At 45.1% G+C, this 25182-nt stretch overlaps 1 protein-coding gene across 8 annotated transcripts in view; it reads left to right on the top strand.

Annotated features, from left to right (window-relative positions):
- Positions 1-25182, top strand: part of PTPN13 (protein tyrosine phosphatase, non-receptor type 13) — a 278246-nt gene that overhangs the window by 158898 nt on the left and 94166 nt on the right. For all 8 annotated transcript variants that reach the window (XM_019525962.1, XM_019525959.1, XM_019525958.1 and 5 more), the window contains exons 8-9: positions 15259-15354; positions 21896-21983. In XM_019525962.1, the coding sequence (XP_019381507.1) occupies positions 15259-15354; positions 21896-21983 (184 nt within the window). The remainder of the gene's footprint in view (positions 1-15258; positions 15355-21895; positions 21984-25182) is intronic.

The following is a 25182-nucleotide window of genomic DNA, read 5'->3' as shown; positions in this document are numbered from 1 at the left end:
GGTTCAGTAAACCAGGCATATGTAAATGAGAAGAACCAAACAATGAACATTATTTTGGAGCAGTGGGCAACCTCTGCAGACCCTTTGTTTCTCTAGCCAACTAGCTAGCTGCTCTCTAACTGAGGGACATGTTCCAGTTCCCAGCTCCTTCAGTCTCCTTAGTTAAGGAACATCTCTAAATTATAACTTCTATCACTACATGTTCTTTCCTTTGCTTTTTATCTTCTGCTTTCCTAGTTTTATCCCTCTTGATCTGGCTTTGCTTTTTATGCACTTCTCAGTACCTTACTGGAATGATAACTAGGTGTGAGAGCACACTCTATATTTGGAAGATCTCTTCCCCCTCAACTTATTTCTCAGCTTCCTTCTCAGCTCTTACCCCTGTGCCACCCAGCACTACCAGTTTTATTCTGCCCTCTTTCTTTAAGACCACCTCTTATTTTCAGTCTGTCTTTTTGATTTTTACCACCACAATTTTTCCCTCTCTTGTGTACTACTGATTTTTTTTTATGGTACCCTCAACTTGTTTTCATCCAGTTATATATATCAGGAGACCAAAAAACAACCTCCGAATTGATTTGCAGCCTCCAAATCGATTTGGAAAAGATTCGGAAGGCAATCTTTCAGGGGAACAGAAACTGAGAAGAGGCAGGGAGAACAGGGAGGGAAAGACTGACAACTGTAGCTGGCCAGTGACTGTGATCTTTCCCTCAGTCCCCTTCCAATCACAGTGCTCTGGGGGAGGGACATAGAAACAGCATATAAGCCTCTGCCTGCAGCCTTTCTGTCCCTTTTGTGAGCTGTTTCTACAGCTGAGCAACAGCGTCTGAAAGGTACTACTGGACTGGCTTGGCTTCCTAGTCAGTCTTCTGCTAGTCTCTCTTCTTGGAAAGGATTGGATACAGCCTACTAAAAACCCTCACCTAGAATCCCTCTGCTTATCCCTATCCAATCCATTTCTTTCAACTTATTCATCCCCCAAAAACCTCTTATTAGTTCTTGTTATATTTTTCCCCCACACTGTAAAAGAAAGCTGTATTTTACCTGGCAGTATGATCCATCACTGTGCAGGAAAGCACATACATACATATACTCACACACATACAGTAAAGACAACCAAGAAGAAGAGATAGTAGTCAGACACATACAGTAATCAGAGAAGAGGAGGAGATATTAGCTAGCAAAATACAAACAGAGAAGAAGACAGCTGCACACACACACAGAGACGCATTTTCCAGCATGGCAAAGATTAATGTGAAGCATGCTGGAAAGGTAGGTGCCAGGTCTTCTGGCAGGGGAGGGAGAGGGGCTAGAGGGGGTAGGGGCAGACTTGCAAGTTCTGCACCCTCCAAACATAGACACATCCTCTTTCCTGGCAGCAATGAGTCTTCTGCTGCCAGTGGGAGCAAGGAGGTGGGAGCAGTACCTGTCCCTACACCTGCACCACCTCCCCTAACACCAGAAATAGCCACTAGCACCAGCAGGACAGTCTCCTCCACCCCAATTTCATCTCCCAGCATGAGCCTCCCACTGCCAGAGGAGGAGCTGGATCTGAAAGCAGGGGACCTGAGTGCCCTAGAAAAGAAATTCTAGGGAATGAGGGGGAATCTGAGTTTGTGCTCCACACCCCTCAAAATTCCACTAGAGCCAGGTCTCTTTCTCTGGACGGTGTCTCGGAAGAGGTTCAGGTTGATGTTGTGGAGGCAGGCAGCTCAGCTGAGTCAGCCCCTACTGTCATTGTGCCTCAGCCTGCTGCGGAGGGGGATAGGGCAGGATTTGCACCCTCAACCCAAAAGCTAGGGGGTAGTGTAGTGTGGGATCATTTTGAGGTGGCAGATGATCCCAAGTATGCCACCTGTCAGCACTGCCAAAGGCAGATCAACCAGGGCAAGGAGGTGAAATGCTTTACCCCATGGTAATGCTGCTGCATCTCAGCAGGCAGCACCCCCTTGCCCTTGCTCCTCCTCAGCCTGGCAGCAGTGGGAGCATGCACAAAGGTAAGTCCCCCACTTGCTCCAAAGCCTCCGTCCCCACGAAGAAGAGGCAGGCCAGACTGGAGCGGTGGGGGAAAGCTGAAGAAAAGCAGGGCACATTGCAAGGGTGAGCGAGGTCACCCGGAGCATCGCAGAGATGCTTGCTCTGAATAACCAGCCCTATCTTTAGTTGAGCTGCCAAGGTTTAGGTGGCTCATGGCACTCGTGGCCCCATCCTACCAACTGCCTACATGCACTACCCTTAGCAGGATGGCGGTGCCCTCTCTGTATGAGACATGCAGAGAGTACTTGAGGGAGGAGCTGCAGAAGGCAGGTCCACAGGTAGCCTTACACTTCACCTCCAATATCTGGAGCAACTGGGGTGGAGATCATTTCTACCTCTCCCTCACAGGGCACTGGTGCAATCAGTCATGGTGTCAGTGGGCTGTCCTTCAAGCAGAGGTGAAGGATGAGTCCCACGCAGCAAGGGAGATCATGGTGGCCAGGAACCTCATGGTGCAGGTGTGGCTCATTGGGGAGGGTGAGCCTAACCACGGGTTCATGGTTACTGACAACGGGGCCAATATGGTCAAGGTGGTCTATGATGCCAACTTTGTTGGCATCCGCTGTGTAGCACACAAGTTCCACCTCATAGTCAGGGGCACCTTGGAGGGGGACAGGGCTGCCACTGATGGTGCAGTCACTAGCACCCAGATGATTTCAAAATGCAGGAAGGTGGCAGGCTACTTCCACCTCAGCATCAAGGTGGACAAGATGCTGCAGGACAAACAGGCAGAGCTAAGCATTCTGCAGCACAAAATCATGGAGACTTGGTGGAACTCCACATTCCTAATGCTAAGAAGGCTGGTGGAGCAACTGAAGGGCATCCATGAGATAGCTTTGCTTGGAGAGATTGGGATCAGTGGCCCCCTCAACAAAGCAGAGTGGGATATCATCTCCCAGATCTTGAGTGTCCCCAAGCCCTTCCCAGAGGCCACCGACACTCTCAGCACTGGTGATGCCCTCCTTAGCCAGGTGATCCCCATAGTCAAGGAACTTGAGAACCAAATGGAGAAGTTCCAGGGGATCAATGTTCCTGGCTGGGGCATGCCACTTTTACCAGAGGTACAGGCACTGGTCAAGCGGCTGCAGGAGGGCATCAAAAAATGAGTGGCTCCTTTGCAGTTCAGTACAGTCCATGTGCTGGCAGGCATGTGTGACCGGAGGGTGAAGGGGAACATATGCAGCATGAAAACCTTCAATCACTGGACAGAGTTGCTTGTGAACAGAGTCAGGCAGAAGTGCAGAGGCAAGGGGACGTGGAAGAGGGGGATCCACTTTCCCATGCTAGCGCTCCCAGCCCCAGCCAGTCTCCTCTACAGCAGCTGCTGCCAATGTGGAACAAGCGTATGGGTTCAATGGTGGGGTCCAGATGCACCAGACCCCACGCTTGGGTAGGTAGTGACAAGGCTTTTGTGGCTACCCATCTTGCCGAGGACATGAAACCGCTGGACTGTGACCCCTCAGCCTATGACCCCTGGAAATGCCAGGATTGAGGACCTCTCTGGTGAAATGTGGGTAGGAGGTGCCTTATAACCTTCAGCCACCACACGCACGCACAGTCCTGGCTGGAGAAAGCCCAGACCCCTAAGATCTTTGAGAGGCCTGAGGCTTGGTGGTTGCAGTGGAATTGTGAGGCTTCAGGTGATCTCAGCCTAGCTGCCTGGGATGCCATCTGCAAGGCATGGACTTTCGGGTTTAAACTCTTTGTCAGGCTGAGGAACCATCTAGTTGGTTTGTGTGTGCTCTTCCTGGATGGAAGGAATAGTAAAGAAATGAGAGGCTGGCATGCAATGCAGGCAAGAAAGCCAGTCAGTGAAAATGGAAATGGAGGCATCAGGGGGTGACAGACAGGCCAGGGTAGGGGGGAAGGGGGATGTAGCAGGTAAAAGTGGAGAGATACCTGGGGAGTCAGATGTCTGGCAGGTTGTAGTGTGTCATAAATCCAATGTCTGTATTGAGTCCATGAGTTTCTCTATGTAGGAGGTTGATGAAGTGAAGTTCATAGGTCTGTCTGTGAAAAGTGGCCTGTAAATTCCCTTTGAGGATCAGGACTGAGAGACTGGAGCCAGAGTGGTTTGCTTGTGAGAAATATGCTCTCACAGGCACATTGGGTATTCTTGTCTGTAATACATTCTGGTGTGCAGTTTGTGGGGGTATTGGAGATATGCTGGCAGGTTTCTTGTCATGGTATGGTCTGGATCCATTTGGTGTGTTTTGGGCTGGAGGAAGTTGGCTTCTGGTGATGAAGTTATCAAGGTTTGGTGCTTGTTTGAATTTACAAACCACTTTTCACAGGCAGGCCTATGAACTTCACTTCATCAACGTCCTAGATACAGAAACTCATGGACTCAATATAGACATCAGATTCATGATACACTACACTCTGCCTGACATCTGACTCCCCAGGTAGCAGTAGGTACCTCTCTGCTGTTACCTGCTACATCCCCCTTCCCCCCTACCCTAGCCTGCCTCTCACCTCCTAATGCCTCCATTTCTATTTTCACTGACTGACTTTCTTGCTTGCATAGAGAAAACCTTCATGAGAGAGAGTACTTGTCCACTAGCTTTAGGGATGTCTGAGCTGAAAAATTCAGATTCATGTTCATATGACAACTCCTTTCTCCTCCAAGATTTTGGCAGAGGGCAGTTGGAACAAAGGTATTATTCCCTTAGCTCCATTTACTTAGCTTTTACTTTAAAAAACATTAAGTAATTAATTGCATATGAGAATGGTCTCTGTCTGTCATTTTTAAACTAAATAGTTACCTGTACTGAAACTCCACATTGATCTCAGGAAAACTGTTGTTGTTATGCTCTAAGAACAACAAATGCTTATATGGGAAAGTGATGTTAGGAACATTTTATGTCTTTACATAAAGGCAGTATAAAAAACAGTGTGGCAGGTAGAATTATAGAAGGATAGTGACTTGTGAGTATGGTTGCCAGCAGAAAGCAAGCAGTAATAGATCACCAGAATTCCACTGACTGCAGTTTTTGGGACATACCTAGGGCTGGACCACATGGGAAGCAATGAGGAGGCAGAGGATGAAATTAAAAAAAAATGTTCATAAACTCACGGGGGGCAGTCCATGAAAACGTCAACACAAGACTTCCAACAACCTTTAGACTAAATAGATGAATTCTTTTGTGAACCAAGCCCAGAAAAACAACTGAATTTATGTTTTCTCTTGTAATCCCTTTTTTTACTTACCTCATTGTATGAAAGTTTAGCCAGGGTGTCTGAGAGCCTGCTATAAGTCAGCAATATTATGTATTATTTACAAGTAGAAGCAAATTAAGCACCCATTCTCACATGCCTTACAACATAGTGTGGAGACATGCTTAGGTATTGATTAAAATTCAGTAGTAGTAAAGAGGACTGTCAGATAGTTGGTACATCTGGTATGGAACTGAGTCAGTTATGTTAGAAGAATGCTCATAAGTCATGTTTTAATCTGTGTGTGAAAAATAGAAAATAAAATTATTCTGGAAAGCTGGTGATAACATTTCTATCACACAGGGAATTAATAACATAGTTTGCATAAATGGGCTTTTCAAAGAGGAAAAGTGACCATAAATTTAAACTACAGATTTAAATGAAATCTGCCTCATATCAACATGACTTGTGGAAGGGTCCAGTGTCAATATTGTTTTGTTTTGAATAATGTGGACTAATGTCAGATAGTGGTAGAACTGTTTTTACAACTTCATGTTTATAATGGAAAATACAATGCACATTTTTTTGGCTTGTTGAATGAACACTCCTATAAAAATAATGATGGGCTTCTATCAGTGAGGTCAGATTGAGAAAGAGACTTGCTTATTTAAAATCGATAAATCCAAATCCTATTCCCAATCACTTAAATCAGATTTTTAATTTTAATATTTTATTTAGTTCCATTTATGTTCGTTGGTTGTTTCCATTTTTTCACAGTTTGGACAACAGGACCCAGATCCAGAAAGGAACTTAGACACCTAAAGTGAACCATATTTAACTGAAATCTAGAACTGTGCTCCTCAAAACCCCTGTTCACTTGCCCTCTAACTAGAGCTCTGGAGATTCCTCAGTTCTCACAATTAAAGTTCAACCAACAACTAAGGTTCTGTTTTTATGCATACCCCAAAGCACCTCAGTCTTGACAGTGCTGAGGAGTTCAGCAGTTAGCTTAGGCCTATGCCCCATCAGAATCCATAAAGTCAGTGTTTCTTCACCTATTTTGCCTCAGGAGCTCTAGTTGGTAGGCATTCTCAGAGCACACCTACTGAATCGGGCTTCACACAAAATGCAGTGGCAGGCACTGGTTTCTTTTTAAACATGGCAAATTGTGATTTCACCTGTGCCCTTTCATTCTTCTGCTTAATGGCTGGAGTACTCACACAAGATGTCTTAGACCTGGATTTTGTTCCCTCCTCTGCTCAAATCTCCCTTTCCTATCTCTTAGAGGAGTGGCCTAAGCAACAAGCTGTTGGCCATTGTGGAGTGGGAGATGCCAGTCTTGCATCTTCCTTGGGAAGCTGTGGTGCTTTGGATCAAAGAACTGAAGAATCATTGAGAGAGAGAGTGACTCTCCAGCCTGTGGCTAGGACATCCATTTGGCAGTTTCTGTTTGTGTGACTGTTGTATAAAAAAATTATTATTAAGTAATAAAAATAGTTTTAGTAGTTTAGCCATCTTTTTAAATTACAAAAAGAACATTTTCCCCCTGTAATACTCACTTAACTCCACCATCTTTTGCTGTCTTCTTCCTCCTCTGTGAAGCCAGTAATTTGCGTAATAATGCCTTTGCAAACCTGTATCTCTGTAATTTGAGTCATGTGTTCAGGATAATGACATTCCAGGCTAAACATGGTTCTTTAATTTCTGTTGAAGTTGGCTAGGATGAGGCTTTCTCTGTATTACTTGTCTGGGCTTGCATATCTTGCCCTGGGTAAATGGGGTGTTTTGTTAGTTTATGCTTTGTTATGCCTCTGAAGCTGTGCTTTGCTGATTTTGAAAGGCAGATTGAAAAAACATAAACCCAGTACGATTCAGCATGAACACTGATTTGCCAGACATAAAGTTTTGTTGGATCATGCCTGTGCCTCTTGATAATTTACATTTTTATTATTGCCTTACCACAGTTTTATTTATAGGTTATTTTAAATCACAGCTCTAAGTTGTGAAATGATTTGAGGCATTCTGAATATTAAAAGATTCCATCCTGCTTACAGCGTTGAACTGGATGGATTTCCTGATTCACAGACACCTAAAACATCACAGTGAGGGAAAGATGATGTTGAGGCCCTAGACAGATGAGCAGATACTAGGCCTGTGTCAGTAGGGAAGTATTCGGTTCAGATTCAGCCAATTCAGAGGCCAGTGATTTGATTCAGATCACTGTCCCAAATCAATTTGGCCGAATCAGCTTCAGAAAATTTGGCGCTGATTTGGAGAAATTCAGTGATTCGGCCATAGACTATAATGGGGAATCATTGAAATACCTATATCTTTGTCATTTTTTGAAAGATTTGGATGAAAACAGCAGGGATGGTAGCCCCTTCTGAGGGCATGAAACCTGCCAAGTTTTAAGGAGATGTCCCAAAAGTTCATCCTGGCACGAGAGCTCAGCAGGGAGATGTTCTTCTCCTGCTGGCTGGTGATACAGTGAGTGCTGCCTCCAGCTCTGAGAGCGGGGCATTAAATGCTTTAAAAAAAAAAAGAAGAAGGAAATTGGTGCAGATGGAATGAGCAGAGTGGCACTCACTCTGTCTGTAGGTGGAGCTGGGGAATCCCAGCAGTCAGAGGTTTATCTTCAGGTACACCAGCTGCTCCACCAAACCAGAATCCAAGGAGATGTGGTGGGGTGTCACAACATCTCCAGCAATACTGAACACCATCTCACTTGGAGTACTGGTTGGTGGACAGGACAGGTGTTGCTGGGCTACCATGGCCAGATCCTGCCACATTTGGCTGCGGGTTGCCCAGTAGGCCAAGGAGTTGTAGTCCAGCGACTTCATGTCCTCAGTGAGATATGTAGCCACCGAAGCCTCGGTGCTACCTGCCTAAGCCTGGAGTTTGGTGCATCTCGACCTCACCACGATCTGCTGGCTGGGGAATTGGCTCCACAGTAGGACCCAGAGAGTGGTCGTTGACAGAAATCAATTGTCGTGGTGCACTGCAACCAGTGGGGTCCCTCAAGGCTCTGTCCTAGGGCCTATACTTTTTAACATCTTCATCAATGATGTAGACATTGGTGTAAGAAGTAGGCTGGCCAAGTTCACCGATTGCACCAAACTCTGGGGTAAAGCATCCACACCTGAGGACAGGAGGGTGACCCAGACAGATCTTGACAGGCTCATGAAATGGGCGGATGAGAACCTGATGGTGTTTAACACCGAAAAATGCAAGGTTTGCATTTCCTTGGGAGGAAAAACCTGCAGCATGCTTATAGGCTCAGCAGTGCTACACTGGTTAGCACTAAGATGAAAGGGACTTGGGGGTCATAATTGACCACAAAATGAACAGCCTTCAATGTGATGCGGTGGCTAGTAAAGCAAGCAAAATGCTGGCTTGCATCCATAGATGCTTTTCAAGCAAATCCAGGAACCTCATTCTCCTGTTGTACTCGGCCTTGGTAAGGCCACAGCTGGAGTACTGCGTCCACTTTTGGGCTCCGCAATTCAAAAAGGATGGGGAGAAACTTGAGAGAGTGCAGAGGAGAGCCACACGCATGATCAGAGGTCAGGAAAACAGACCTTATGATGAGAGGCTGAAAGCCATGGGACTCTTCAGCCTGGAAAAGCGCAGACTCAGGGGCAATCTAGTGGCCACTTGTAAGTTTATCAGGGGTGTTCTCCAGGATCTGGGGGAATGTCGGTTCACCAGAGCGCCCCAAGGGATGACAAGATCGAATAGTCATAAACTCCGCCGCAACTGATTCAGGCTGAAGATAAGGAAGAACTTCTTTACTATCCGAGCCCCCAAGGTTTGGAATAGACTGCTGCCGGAGGTGGTTCAAGCACCCACTTTGAATGCCTTCAAGACATATTTGGATGTTTATCTTGCTGGGATCCTATGATCCCTGCTGACTTCCTGCCCCTGAGGCAGGGGGCTGGACTCGATCCTTCAGGGTCCCTTCCAGCCCGAATGTCTATGAAATCTAAGAAATCTGGACCTCAACATTGAAGCCATACGCTTGACTCACATTTGCAGTAGCTGTCATGGAGGAAACTGGCTGGTGCTGGGAGTGCTGACACGGGAAAGTGGATCCCCCTCTTCCACGTGCCCTCGCCTCTGCCCTTCTGCCTCCCTGACTCTGTTCACCAGCACCTCCATCCAGTGATCAAGGGTTTTGGTGCTGGATGTGCTCCCCTTCACCTCAGGTCTCACATGCCCACCAGCACATGAATGGTACAGGACTGCAAGGGATCCAGCGTTTTTTGATGCCCTCCTTCAGCCCCTTCACCACTGCCTGCACCTCTGGTGAAAGCAGCTTTCCAGCCAGGAACATTGATACCCTGGAACTTCTCCATTTGGTTCTGAAGCTCCTTGATTACGAGGATTACCTAGCTAAGGAGGGCATCGCTAGCGCTGCAGGTCTCGGTGGCCTCGAGGAAGGGCTTCAGGACCACCAAGATCTGGGAGGTGGTATCCCACTTTGCTTTGTTTAGGGGGCCGGTGATCCCAATCTCCCTGAGCAAGGCCATCTCATAGATGGCTTTCTGTTGCTCCACCAGCCTTTACAGCATTAGGTATGTAGAGTTCAACCAAGTCTCCACATCCTGCATAATTGTGTGGTGCAGGATGCTCAGCTCTGCCTGTTTGTCCTGCAGCATCTTGCCCCCCTTGATGCTGAGGTGGAAGTAGCCTGCCACCTTCCTGCATTTTGAAATCAGTGGGTGGTAGTGATGGTGCCATCTTTGGCAGCCCTGTCACCCTCCAAGGTGTCACTGACTATGAGGTGCAGCCAGTGTGCCACATAGCAGATTCCAACAAAGTTGTTGGTGGCCATGAACCCGCGGATGAGCTCGCCCTGCCCAGTAAGTCATCCCTGCAGCATGCGGTTTATGCCCACCTTGATCTCCCTTGCTATGTGGGACTCATCCATCACCTCTACTTGAAGGAAAGCCCACTGACAGCCTGACTGATCGCACCAGTGCCCTGTGAGGGAGAGGTAGGCATGATCTCCAGCCCGGCTGCTCCAGATGTTAGAGGTGAAGTGCAAGGGTACTTTCAGACCTGCTTTGTGCAACTCCTCCCTCAAGTATTCCCTGCATGCCTCATACAGGGAGGGTACCACCATCCTGTTAAAGGTGGTCCATGTGGGCACTTGCTAGGATGGGACCACAAGCTGCCTGAACCCTGGCCACTCAACTAAGGAGAAGGTTAAACTCTCCAGTGCTCTGGGTGACCTTGCTCATCCTTGCAACGCGCCCTGCTTTGGGTGTGGGTTTTCCCCACCGCTCCAAGGTGGCCTGCCTGTGCTTCATGGGAATGCCAGCTTTGGAGTGAGAGGGGGACTTCCCTTTGGGCATGCTCCCACTCATGCCAGGCTGAGGAGGAGCAAGGGCAAAGGGGTGCTGCCTCCTGAGATGCAGCAGCATTGCCGTGGTCGTGAAGTGTTTCACCTCCTTGCCCCAGCTGATCTGCCTTCGGCAGTGCTGGCAGATGGCATACTTGGGTTCATCTGCCACCTCAAAATTATCCAACACTACACTACCCCCTCCCCCCCCCACCTTATCCCCCTCCTCAGCAGACTGAGGCACAACAACAGCAGGAGCTGACTCAGCTGAGCCACTTGTCTCCTCAACCTCAGCCTCCTCTGAGGTGCTTTCCAGAGAAGGAGACTGGGAATACTGGTCATGCCCAGGACCTGGGGTCTCCTCTTTCCCCATTGCCCCGGCCTATACCTCCAGGTTTGTGAAAGACTGCCTTCTGAATCTTTGAATCTTTTTCTGAATCTTTTCCAAATCAATTATCCTGGAGTAGCTTCTGGTAGTAGGTGGATTTTCTACTGCATCTTAAAATAAGTGACAGAAGATCAGATAAATAACCTGTTTGCCTTTAGCAAATATCTACCCTAGGCAGACATGGTAAAAACTAAACCAGTGTAACTTTTTCAACTATAATTTTCCACCTGATTGGGCAGGGTTACCCCAGTGGAGGGGATGCATCATCTGCCTGTTCTTTCACACTGGTGTGATGCTGATTACACCAGAGTAAGCATTTATCTTTCCAGAGCCTGAACAAAGAGAGTAGACAAGGCTGGAGGATTTGCCGCAACATAAAGATTGTGGCCTGTTTGAAATATTTGGTCCTCAGGCTGGAAAGCTTGGATGTCATTTCTGTGGTAATCATCGAAAAGTCATTAAATAGGATTACCAATTTACCTACTTAACTGATAGCTTTATCTGAATATGAATATGCATACTGAAAAGAAGAAAGGAGAACATAACTATGTATTGTAGTCGTATGGCTGTTTCATCTTTGTGCCCCTTCGGGAGGAGTAGATGTTACTGAGGTAGCTGGGATATTAAACTAAACCTCAGTTTTCCATTAGATGCTTTACTGTCACTGAGTGCTTGTTCCTCTTCCCCCCTCCCACACCTTTCCCTCTTACACTTTACATTTTGAATGTTTTGCCTTGCAGGCACCGGGCAGCTGTGCCTGGGAGTGTGCCATCCATGTCATCTATCCACCTGGGTCTCTTTTATAGAACCCTTGTAACAAAACACACTTGCAATCTTCAATGTTGTCTAGCTCCAAGGGTTGCCTTGATGCCCCGGAGCCACCTCAGCCCTTATCATCTTCTCTATCCTTGGGCAATCTCCCTTTTTCCTCACCTGCCACACCTTGAAAGGAAGGCTGCCACAGGGCTCCCCAAACAAGATCTCACTCATGAGTGCCATTGTTACTGCTCATCACCTTCAGAGCTAATTACATGGGTAATCACATCCTTCCCAATATCCATGGCCATGCCTCTGAGATGTCACACATACTAATCAGATCATAACCACCTCTGCAGGCTATGGGCTCCTGGCTCTTTTTGTCCTTACACCATCCCCTGTCTGAGTTATGAGCACTCTGGCCCCCCCTCAGTTTCCAGCCATGGCCCCCCGGCCTTTGGTTTTTCTCCCCAGACCCTGGCCCCACTCCTAGGCTAGTTGAGATCCATGGGCTCTTCAGCTCCACCAGTCTCCAGCTGTGGCCCTTCTTGGCATTTGGCACCTCCTGAGCCCTGGCCCTGCTCCTAGGCCAGTGAGACCTACAGACACCCTGGCCATACCTGTTCCCTGGGCCCTCTGCTTTCTCTCTAGCCCTTATTCTGTCTCTGGGCCCTCTCTCCCTGGGCCAGCTAGGAACTCCTTACTTCCCCAGGAAGCCTTGATGCAGTCCTGCTGCTCTGGAGCTCCTCTCTCTGTGGCTCTCAGGGCTAGACTGCCTGACTAGCTCAGGCCCTGGGCTTATATACTGCTAGCTCAGCTCCCTCTTGATCTGGGCTCTAAATTGCTCTCTGGAACACATGCAGCTTGATTCTATTACCCCCTGCCTTCTCTTAAAGTAGCAGGAGCACCCAGCCTTCTGCTACATGTCTCCCTTCCCACGCACAAGAAAATGTGGCAGGCCTCTCTTACCCTGTTCTCATGGTATTGAGAATTTTTTTTCCTCCAGAGGAAAGGAACATGGGCTGAATGGTGGTTGGGAGTTTTATCCTACCTTCCCTAGCTGGTGAATTTGCCCACTGGCTTCCAGCAGGTTTTTAACTTCTGCTGGTAGGCCGAGTCAATAACTATTAAGTCAAGTATCCTGCTACCAGTAAAAGGGACACATCGTAGCAAGTCTTACTTTTTGCATGCATTTTTAAAAATTGTTTAAATGTAGTTCTGTGAACTTTTTCATTTCCTATGACCTCTTAGCCTACCCCCTTTTGTGGCTCCTAAATACAAAATTTTGTATTTTTCAAAACAGAATACAAAAAAGTAGCCATTTTGAAATGCCTTAAAGCAAGATCATTTAAAAAACGAAGGAAAAATAAAGCTCCTCATTCCATTGAAAGAAGAAAGGAAAGTTGTGTTTGTTCCAGAAAAACAAAGTTCTCAGTTACATTCATTTGGTTGGAATTTTTGTGGCAGCACAGTATCAACTTGTACAGTTACAAAGTTCTGTTGTTGGTTTTTTTGGGGCGGGTTTTGAGCAATCTTCCAGAATTGTTAACAGAAGTATTCTCTGTTTTAAGACCATAGAAAAGTGTATCAAAACTAGAGAACAAACATCTCATACAACAACACATGCACTTCCAATATTATTACTTTTATGTCATGGAGTAAAACTTTTGGAAATATTAATTCTCCAAAAGTATTTGGATTTATCTCTGTCAGGTCTACCTAGTTGTATAGTTTTCTTTCTCTGTTTTATTTGAATACTTCTGCTTTAAGTTCCCCCTACCTTTTTCAGAAGACTGAATTAGAGGTTTATTAATTCCCGCCCTCTTTTTTCTGTAACTATGTCTGCTAGTTTACTCAATTTGTTCTTATTCTGGGGTTTCTTTAGGATGTGTTTTATTTCCTGGGATCTGGATTTGGGATCTTATCTTTGCTGGACTAGTGATCATTTTAAAATGAAAACTGGTGAAAGTAGAATACTTAATTGATTTACATACTTTCAACATTTTTACCAATCAATTTGAAATCCAGTTGTTCTTCTAAAATAATTTAAAAGTAACTTTAGGTAGTACACTTGATTGCAGCCCATTTTTCCCTTCAAAATCAGATTTTTCCTGCATATTTTAATTTTCGCTTTCTCAATATTGTCTGAAAGATTTACACAGACAAGGAAAACTGGCTAACTAGAAAACTAACTGAAAGTGAAGATACTTGTTTTACTTTGAAATAACCCCCAGTTAACAGTTGACTGTTCTTCCTATGATTCTTTAAGAACTATTACTATTACTTGGTTACTAACAAGCCCCTAAGGGTTAACAAATTGAAACGCTTTAGTGGAGACAACCCAATTTAGACTCTGATTCTTCAAGGCAGAGCTCTGTACACAGAAAAAATATTTTGCAGAATCAGGGCCTTGTGCTCCAGTATATGTGCTGCTACATTGAGGCAATGTTAAAATCTATAGAGACTACCAGTGATAGATGTTTCTCTAAAATTTCCATTGGAATGGGAGCCTGGCTAACTCAATCGATTTTTTTTTTTTTTTCATTGCTCTTATCACTAGCAACTTTCTCCTAGTATGTAACTTAAATCTCCTTTACTGCAAATCCAGATGATTTCTGATTGACTTGTCTCCAGTGAACAGGGAAGACAGCTGCTTACTGTCTTCTTTGTGATAACCTTTTACATATATATCATATCTTCCCTAAGCCTTTTCTTCTGTAGAGAAAGCGCTTGTAATTCCTTCAACCTCTTCGTGCCACAGCCTGGCCCATTATTTTACTTCACTGTCTGTGCTGCATGGATAACTGGAGCCAATATATTTCCAACTCCTTGGGACTGGTTAAATTCTAATATTAGTTAGTATTTCTAGTTTAGAGTTTCTAGGGCACACTCACAGGTATTGACCTTTTTTGACACCCTGGGCTGCCATCCATTGCCCTAGACCCTAAACACTAGTATCTGAGAGAGCCTCCCCACCATTCACTTGCTCAGACTCTCTCTGTCCCACCAATGCTATGGGAACTCCGGCCTTGCTTGGTTTAACTTACTGGGAAAACAGTAGGTAAGAAAAGTGAAGAACACAGGTTTAGCAAAAGGACTGCTTGACCTTGTTGATTTTACTCTTACAGATTAGAGAGTTGCAATTCCTTGGAAAAAAAGTCTTAGTTGTCACCCTCTCCTAGTCTGAACTTTGTCAGATATTTTGAGTGGGTAGAGTCCACCCTGTCCTCCTTAAAATGGATGAGGAGTGGCCCTTCACAGACCAGAATCTGACTCTTGTGTAAGGCCATCTCCATGTCATGTGCTCAAACTGAAAAGGTCTAACTCTACTGGTTGTGGTTATCTTCTCTCATGTTTAGGCCCTAGAGGAGTAGGGCAATTATTCTTTGTACAAAATTGAGGTAGCACTGTGGACGGCACAGTATCTAGTGAATGCTTCTCTCTGTTACAAAATGCTATGGTCACAGATATGTATAGATATTATGGAAAAGTTGGTTTTATGATAGCTAATTGTTCTTGATTTTAGTATAAGAATGTTGTTGCTTTGCTTTCCTAATACATGCCTCTAAACTTACAGAACCCACAAGAAGGTACAGATCTTACCACAGCGATGTTTATAGTACCTCCAGTGAAAGTCCATCTATTACTTCTTCTGAGCCAGATTTTAGGCAAGGTAAGAACATTAAAATATTTAAAATTGAATTTAAATAACAATAGCAGAAGAAAACAAAGAGAAACACTTAGAAGTAATTTAAAATAAATCCAGCATGTATAAAGAAAAAAACCCCCTAAATTAGAACACTTAAGAGCAAAATCAATACTAGAAAAATGACAAGTCACATGAGGATTTTATTATTATAAAATATATTATTACAACACAGAAGTCAGACATTCATAGAAGAAGAAGAGATTATATATAGTTATTAATATTATTAATTATAGTTACATATAGATTAAAAAAAAAACAGAAGATGCCAGAGATTCAAATTAAAACAAAACAGAAGTCAGACAGTCATAGAAGAAGAAGAGATTATATATAGTTATTAATATTATTAATTATAGTTACATATAGATTAAAAACAACACAGAAGATGCCAGAGATTCAGATTAACACAACACAGAAGTCAGACAGTCATAGAAGAAGAAGAAGAAGAAATTATTTTAGTTACACACACAACAGTAAAAACAACACAGAAGAAGTCAGAGAGTCATAGAAGAAGAGATCAGGTTATATATAGTTATTATTATTAATTATAGTTACAGTTAGACTACAGATAACACTGAAGTCAGATACAGATTCAGATTAATGCAACAGAAGTTAGATAGTCATTAGGTACTTGATAGAAGAAGAGATATTATTTAGGTACACTACAGAACACACAACTGTAAACACAACACAGAATAAGTCAGACACAGTCATATATCAGAGAAGAAGAAGACAACTTATATTCTATTATTAGTCACACGCACGCACGCACGCACGCACGCGCACACACACACACACTCTCTTTCCAGCACAGGGAAGATTAATATGAAGTGTCCTGGGAAGGCAAATGCCAAGTCTTCTGGTGGGGCAGGGCTAGAAAGGATAGGGGGAGAGCTAGAGCTGCAAGTCCCCCCCTCCCCTTAAACATAGATGCATCATCATGCCTGGCAGCCGTGTGCCAGTGGAAGCAAGGAGGTGGGAACAGTACCTGTCCCTACACCTGTGCCACTTCCCCTAATTCCAGAGTTAGGCACCAGCAGCAGAATGACAGTCTCCTCCACCCAAATTTCATCTCCCAGCATGAGCATCCCACTGCCAGAGGAGGACCTGGATCTGAAACCAGGGGACCTGAGCGCTGTGGAAGAAATCAAACTTTGTGTTGTGGTTGAATCAGAACTGACAGAGCTAGCCTTTCTTTATTTAGGGCTATACTGTGATCACAGGGAGAATTCCATACAGCAAAGGGAATCACCCACTTGTCTGTTTCAAAGGAATTCTCGAACTCTAAGTTTACAGGCATATTTATACTTAAGACAGAGAGAGAGAAAAAATATGACCTTGGAAAAACAAATAGAAGTAAATCACTGGTCTGACACACACAAACACACAGAAATTCTGGGGACCAAGAGAGAATCTGAATTTGTGCTCCACACCTCTCAAAGTTCCCCTAGACCTATGTCTCCTTCACTAGAAGGCACCTTGGAGAAGGTTGTGGAGGCAAGTGAGTCAGCTCCTCCTGTTGTTGTGCCTCTGCCTGCTGAGGAGGGGGATAAGGTAGGATCCCCACCCTCAACCCAGAAATGGGGAAGTAGTGTAGTGTGGGATCATTTTGAGGTGGCAGATGATTCCAAGTCTATCTGCCAACACTGCCAAAGGCAGATCAGGTGAAACACTTCACCACCACAGCGATGCTGCTGCATCTGAAGAGGCAGCACCCCCTGCCAGCACTGCCAAAGGCAGATCAGCCGGAGCAAAGAGTTGAAACACTTCACTACCACAGCGATGTTGCTGCATCTGAGAAGGCAGCACCCTCTTGCCCTTCTTCCTCCTCAGCCTGCACCAGTGGGAGTATGCCCAAAGGAAAGTCCCCCTCTCACTCAAAGCCGGGATCCCCATGAAGCAGAGGCAGGCCACCCTGGAATGGTGGGGAAAACCCACACACAAAGCGGGGCATGCTGCAAGGACAAGCGAGGTCACCCAGAGCATTGAAGAGTTTAACCTTCTTAGTTGAGTGGCCAAGGTTCAGGCAGCTCGTTGCCCCACTCGCTGCAAAGCTCCCATCACCCCAAAGCAGAGGCAGGCCAACCTGGAGCAGTAGGGGAAAGCCGCAGACAAAGCGGGTTGCATTGCAAGAGCAATTAAGATCATCCAGAGCATTGTGGAGATTATTGCTCTGGATGGCCAGCCCTTCTCCTTAGTTGAGCGGCCAGGGTTCAGGAGGCTCATGGCACTCATGGCCCCATCTTACCAAGTGCCTACATGCACCACCTTTAGCAGGACAGTGGTGGCCTCCCTGTATGAGGTATGCAGGGAGTACTTGAGGGAGGAACTGCACAAGGCAGGTTTACAGGTAGCCTTGCACTTCACCTCCAGTATCTGGAGCAGCTGGGGTGCAGATCACGCCTGCCTCTCGCTCACAGGGCACTGGTGTGACCAGTCAGGCTGTCAGTGGGTTCTCCTTCAAGCTGAGGTGATGAATGAGTCCCACACGGCAAGGGAGGTCATGGTGTCCATGAACTGTATGATACAGGGGTGGCTTGTTGGGCAGGGCCAGTTCACCTGCGGGTTCATGGTCACCAACAACGGGGCCAATATAGTCAAGGCCATCTGTGATGCCAATTTTGTTGGCATCTGCCATGTGGCACACAGGCTGCACCTCATAGTCAGGGACACCTTGGTGGGGGACATGGCTGCTAGTGAGGGAGCTGTCACTACCACCCAGCTGATTTCCAAATGCAGGAAAGTGGTGGCCTACTTCCATCGCAGCATCGAGGGTAAGATGCTGTGGGAGAAACAGGCAGAGCTGAGCATCCCGCAGCACAAAATCATGCAGGACGTGGAGACTTGGTGGAACTCCACATACCTGATGCTGGAAACATTGGTGGAGCAACAGAAGACCATCCATGAGATGGCCTTGCTCAGGGAGATTGGGATCAGCGGTGCCCTTAACAGAGCTGAGTGGGATACCATCTCCCAGATCTTGGTGGTCCTCAAGCCCTTCCTCAGGACCACCAAGACCGTCAACGCTGGTGATGCCCTCCTCAGCCAGGTGATCCCCTTAGTGAGGGAACTTGAGAACCAAATGGAGAAGTTCCAGGGGATCAGTGTTCCTGGCTGGGGCAAGCTACTTTCACCAGATGTGCAGGCACTGGTGAGGCAGCTGAAGGAGGGCGTCAGGAAACAGCTCGATCCCTTGCAGTCCAGTACTGTCAACATGCTGGCGGGCATGTGTGACCCGAGGGTGAAGGGGAGCATGTGCACTGGCAGCACCAAAACCCTCCATCACTGGACGGAGGTGCTGGTGAACAGAGTCAGGAAGGCAGAAGGGCAGAGGTGAGGGCATGTGGAAGAGGGGGATCCACTTTCCCCTGCCAACATTCCCAGCACCAGCACCAACCAGTCTCCTCCATGCCAGCCACTGCCAATATGGGCCAAGGGCATGGCTTCAGTGCTGGGGTCCAGACACACCAGACCCCAGCCTCTGTACCTACTACCTAGGAGGCTGATGAAGTGAAGTTCATAGGCCTGACTATGAAAAGTGGTTTGTAAATTCCCTTTCAGGATCAGGCCTGAGAGAGTGGAGACAAAGTGGGGGGTTTTGTGAGGAATGCGCTCCCACGGGTAGTTGGGTATTGTTGTCTTTGATAGATTCTGGTGTGCAGTTTGTGGGGGTACTAGAGATTGTTGGCTTGTTTTCTGTTTTGAGCTGTAGGAAGTTGGCTTCAGTTCTGAAAATGAGGTTAGGTTATCAAGGTTTGGTGCTTGTTTGAATTTACAACCGCTTTTCAGAGCCGGGCCTATGAACTTCACTTCATCAGCCTCTTAGGGACAGAAAGTCATGAACTCCATCTACACATTAGATTTATGACACGCTACAACCTGCCAGACATCTGACTCCCCAGGTACCTCTGCACTTTTACCTGCACTGCTACATCCCCCTCCCCCTCTCCCCACTCCAGTCTGTCCTCACCCCTTGATGCCTCCATTTCCATTTTCGCTCACCGGCTTTCTTGCCTGCATTGCATGCCAGCCTTTGGCTTCTTTACTATTCCTTCCTTCCTGCAGGAGAGGAAAGAAAGGCTCTGACACAGTTTGGCTGCCTGAGATACTTCTGGTGCTACTGTGCTACTGCTTACTAAGTTATTTTATACCTGTTGTTATTTAAAGTGGTGGATCGGGCTGAGGCTGTAGGGCAGAAGGATGCCTCATTGGGGCACGTTGCCATGTCATGTAGATGCCCCAGCACCAGTGAGGGTGTGCCTTAACATACATACAGTGTCACCCCTGTCAGGAGTTTTGCTTGTCAGCAGCCTGAGGTGCAGTTTCCTAGAACCCCTTGCACCTATCTCCTTGAAAGCTGGCAGGCTTCGTGGCCTCAGCAGGGGCTAGCATGCCTGCAGTTTTCAGCCTGCTGTGCCTTAATGCACACACATAATGCAAGTTTTGCTTTCAAGACTTGGAGATACAGTTTCCCAGAAACCTCTGCACCTATCTCCTTGAAACTTGGCAGGTTTCATGAGGGGGCTGTCATCCTTGCAATTTTTATCCAAATCAGCCAAAAAATGACAGTTCATAGAATCATAGAATCAATGAGTTGGAAGGGACCTAGACAGATCATCTAGTCCGACCCCCTGCCATGGGCAGGAAGGAGCACTGGGAGTGGCAGGGGTCATAAGACCCCTGCCAGTTATAGGTATTTCAGTGATTCCCCATTATACTCTATGGGCTACTCTCCGAATTGGCGCCAAATTTTCCAACAGCAGTTTGGCCAAATTGAATCACTGTCCTCCAAAAAGGCCGAATCCAAATTAAATACTTCCCTATTCGCACAGGCCTACTAGGCAGGCATTCTTGGGGGTTGAGGGGCAAGGTCCTGCATGCCCCAGTAAATCTTACGTAGGATCAGGCCTGTTGAGCCTCAGAAGTGTCTGCCTGGTTTTCCCCGTTTCCAGAGACATGCACCTGAGATTGTTGGGGGTATATCTTTGGAAGTGGGGAACCTTGACTTTCCCTGCTTCTGGGGACACACATGAGAGATTGCAGGGGTGCATCTCTGAAAGTGGGGAACATGTTGCCTGTTGTCCCACAAGATGGACAGGTGGGATAATGGGAAACATATATTTCAGACAAAGAAGTGAATCAGCTGTACTGGAACACAGCCCAACACAGCTGATTCACTTCGCTTGGCAATGTCCCTTTCTAGGATGGAACCAAGAGTCAAAACAACAGGAAAGTGTATTATGTAGCTACTGTGTTTTTTATAAAGTTTTCTGGACTATAATCAGAAAGTTTTATAACCAGAAACTTTACAAAGTTTTCTGGACTATAACCATATTTTACTGAGTCTTTTGATTTCAGTTTTTGTCTGGATATAATTATTCCAAAGAACAAAAAAAAATGTATTTCAGAAAAATTCTAGGAAGATGTAAACTGTGCAACACATTACGAGAGTGCAAATCCTAGGCTGAGATTGCCTGAACTCCATATGGTTAATGTTTTTCAGTTTGGGGATGTTATGATTGGAAAAGTAAAGACACTGGGTTTGGTAAATGCATTTCTGAGTGGTGGGTGAAACTCAGGGCTTATTATTTTATCCCAGAATTACATTCTGGCCTTAACAGCTGGACCTGCATGAGGGGGCAGATGAAATTAACATTTCATTCCTTGGAACTACTGTTATTTTCCAGTGTTTGGAAAGAATGGAGAAACCATTCATGCACTCTCCTGTTACTTAATGTAGGTGGGATAGTGGTGGTTGATGACATGATTATCGCAAAGTGGAATCTGCGAATGCTCCTCCTGCTGTTTTCATCTACTTAAGAAATCAGAAATGTGTAGGTTACAAAGCACTCTGCACGAAGTGCTGAGTGGCATTACCACTCACTGGGAAGAGTGGGATGTTGACAATGGAGGTCTCTGTACCTTACTAAATCAAGCCCCAATTGCAGTATTAGTATGGGTAGATGTTGACTGTCTCCTCCAGACAATTGCAATAAACAAGATCTCCGTTATCAGAAAAGATGATTTATATTTAATAAACTGTGAAGACAGACAAATCCAGAAACAAAACTAAAAATTGGAGCTGCAGGGTAGCATCCGTTGTTCTGAGACAGTATAATATTCACCAGTGGCTGTTCTGGGCATACAGAATCTTTTTGCACTTCAGTTTTACTTACTGCAATTCTGAGGTCTCACAGTTTTATTGAAATAGAATGATTTCAGTTTAGAATGACACATAAACAATTCCATATTTTTAACACATTTCTCCAAACGTTTGTGCGGCAGTTCTAGGAGGGGGGAAAAATACAATCTTTTTTCAAACTGAAATTGACTTTTTAATGCTAATTTCTCTAATACTGTAATGGCATTGTTCACTATGTGTACGTCTGATTCTTTTGAAGTAATCTCACATGTCTGATAAATCCTTGATATTTAGGTAGGATTACCTCTTTGTGGTTTCTAGCCTTTGCAGGTACTAATTGATCCATGTGTCTTTTTCATGTGCTAGGGAAAAGAAATAAAGATGTAAAGAGAGATGATTCCAGCAGTGCTTTACCAGGAGCTGATGATACCTCACTATCAAGTCAAAGGGGAAGGTAAATTATGTGAAATTATCGTATTTTCCAATCCTTGCTTTCCCTCACAAGAATTACTCCTTAGTTGCATTCATGTGATTAATTTTTTTTACCACTTGTGCTAAATTTCTAAAGATAAAAAAGTGCCATTTTTTTTGTCTTGGTGGGAGCAACATTTTAGCAGTGTTATTTTGCATACAGTAGATGATTCAAGACACATCCTGGTTGAAATCTAACATAATCCAGTTAAAAGTTCAACTCAACTTGCATTCTTTAGTCTGAGTTGAATTAGACCCTAAAAGACTTTCCCTATGCTCCTGCTGGAGCCACACAGCTAGGACCTGCATACATGCCACTGCTGCTTCTCCACCCCCCCCCTCACTTCCTGGATTCAGTGGCTCCATGGGCCAGTTCCAGTCCACAGGTCATATGTTGCTGACCTTTACGTGAAAATGATTAGTTGGACCATTTTATGCGTGGTTTATAGTAGGGATGTTAAACTCATGGGAGACCTTGTGATCTAGACCTAGAGGCCATAAGGGTTAAGGTAGCCATCGTTCACCGTCACACCACTGGCACATGTCCTCAGTTGGGCCCCATACCCCAGATTTAAGAGGAGGGTCCCCATCCCTACTCATCCTTCTTCCAAATTCCTAGGCTGTCTAGGAGCCTCATGGGCCACATGACATGGCTCCATGGGCCAGATCTGGCCTGAAAGATGAACATTTGACACCCCTGGTTTATAGCCACCAAAATTATGACTTTGAACTGTTGTTCCTGTCAGTTTTCCCATTAATATCATGCTCTTATCAGTATCACCAAAGCCATGTATGTCTTTATGTTCCTCCCTAGAGCATGTTACAGTAGCAGTTGCATAGGTGTTTCTATTCTGAAGTGTCTTTCATGTGGCATATAATTTTCCCGTGATTCCCCCTTTGAGGCTTAAATGTCTCTGCCAAATGATGACTCATTTTGGAAAGTACAACGAAAATACCTTATTTTCTTGCATACAACACAACCCAAAACATAATACTCATCTTGTTTTTGAAAGGCAGATTGAAGATAAAATGATCTTTTTCTGTATTAAATAGTTGAGCAGCAGCAGCTAGAAAGCTGAGCCTGCTCATTACTCTGCTCCCTGTGGATCACTGTACATCTTACTTTCAGTTTCACCAAGACAGAACCTGTTCATACCATATTTCTCCCATATAATGTATACTCTAATCTCCAGCAGCTGTTTTTCTGGAAGGACGTGTGTGTTGTATGCAAGGAATACAAAAATACAGGAGTGGAAAGAAGGTCACTCCTACAGTTACTTAAAAAAATTAACAGCCCTTGACTTCAGCTGTTTGGAGTAGATTGTTAAATGTAATCTTTATGGAAGTATCAGTACCAAGGAACAGATTGAAAAGGAGCCCTGCCTCATCCCATGCCAAAAATGAAGGTACACATGAAAATTGGAGTCATGTCAATGAATGCATCAAAATGTCAGTAAAAGAATGGGAGAATCTTGCTTCCGTCAGTTCAGATATACAATGGAGTGATGCAGCTGAGGCAGAGAGCTCCACATTGAATAGTGCAGTTAAAATAAATGATGAGCATCTGCCATATGCACTGTTCACCATGCACTCAATGCATCAAGTGAGGCAGCAGTCCTCTAGATAAATAGGTGATCATGTACTTAAGGACAATATTAAACTTGATGCCCAAAGGAGCAAAATTAAAATTGCATAACCAGCCTGAACTTCAGCATTTTCTAAATGTCTGTGTTTTCCTTTGCAACTTTAATGTTCTAATATATGCATTGTGTATGAGATCATATGATTTCATTCAAGAACTCATTTAGAAATTTGTGTTTGTTTATTGATGGGAAGGAGACATTCTGCAGGAATTGTGTATATACATGCATACTGTATCGCTGGTATGTATACGTAGGTATGCATATATTAAATATGCAGGCATATGTAATGCATAGAGAGATATTCTCTCAGAGTGACTCTAGGGAATGCATTAGCGATCTGGGTCTTGATGCAGGAGACTGTGGACCAGTTTCTGAATTTTTAAGGCAAGTTTTCTAGGAACCTGCGAAAGCTTTCTGTTTTGTACAATCCTATTAAAAATAGTGTTATAAGATACTATTATGTATGTTGTTCCAAATCCAGTCAGAGAGAGACTTTCATGCAAAGGTAAATGGGAAAACAAAACATTTTCCACACAAAAAGTAATCTTAAAATTTCCTGTTTTGACTTTTCCATTCTTGTTTTTCTAATTAACTACTATGACTGCTACTAAGTCCCACAATGAAATCAAATTGCTATAAATGATAGTGAAGTTGCAAATTCAACATTACAGCAACATTGGAAGATAATAAACCAAAGGGGTAGGCACTGAGAGTTTACAGCAAAGCATTTAAAGAATATTAAGGAATTATGGGTGCTTACAGACATGGTGGGGAAAAAATCTAGTGTTTTACTTTCAGCTTGGTGCACCCCTGCGCCAAGTCCAGCACATGCCCAGAAGAGAAATTACAGCAGTTTGACCTGGCTTGCCCAGCATCTGTATAGCTCCCATGCTTCAGTGGGGCTTTCTGGCTCTTTTATCTGATAGCTGATTCAATCAACTATTACATAAAAGTGCCAAAAAGCCCCGCTGAAGTGCGTGAGTTATACAGATGCTCAAGAGCCAAGTCAAACTGATGCAGTTCCTCTTCTGATAAAGCACTGTTTTTTACTTTTTGTGTTTTGCCTTTTTTCCCATGTCTGTCAGCACCCTATGACTAGGAACAGACATTACACATAAAGTCGTTTAAGTGATCAGAAACTGATTTAAACCTGTAACAGAACAGATGTTCAGAGCACATAAACCAGTTTGAAAATAGCTGAAACTGGTTTGAGATAAACCTGGCTGAATGTAGTATCAGACTTAACTGATTTGGCTCAAACTGGTTTATGCAATGGCTGTCTGTGACGTCTATAGGTCTTATAGGGCTTGCTCGTGCTGCCCTGTGCTCGTCTGCCTACAGGTGGCGACAGGGTAGACCTTGGCTCTGTATCACCAGGTCTGGCAAGAAGTGGATCTTACATTTTTGTCGCCTGCCACAGCTTTGATGAGCTATATATTCCTGGGAGGCAATGCCCACAGTGATCCTGCCTGCTCTTGATCCCTGTGTCTTCGGTGGGGTTCCAGACCACCACTTTACCCCAGCCTAGCCTCTCCCGAT

Source organism: Gavialis gangeticus, unplaced genomic scaffold (genome assembly GCF_001723915.1).
Source record: "Gavialis gangeticus isolate Ggan-Ray unplaced genomic scaffold, GavGan_comp1, whole genome shotgun sequence".
Classification (NCBI taxonomy): Eukaryota; Metazoa; Chordata; order Crocodylia; family Gavialidae; genus Gavialis; species Gavialis gangeticus.
The sequence above is the reverse complement of the archived record's forward strand: the minus strand, read 5'-3'. Positions and strand labels throughout refer to the sequence as shown.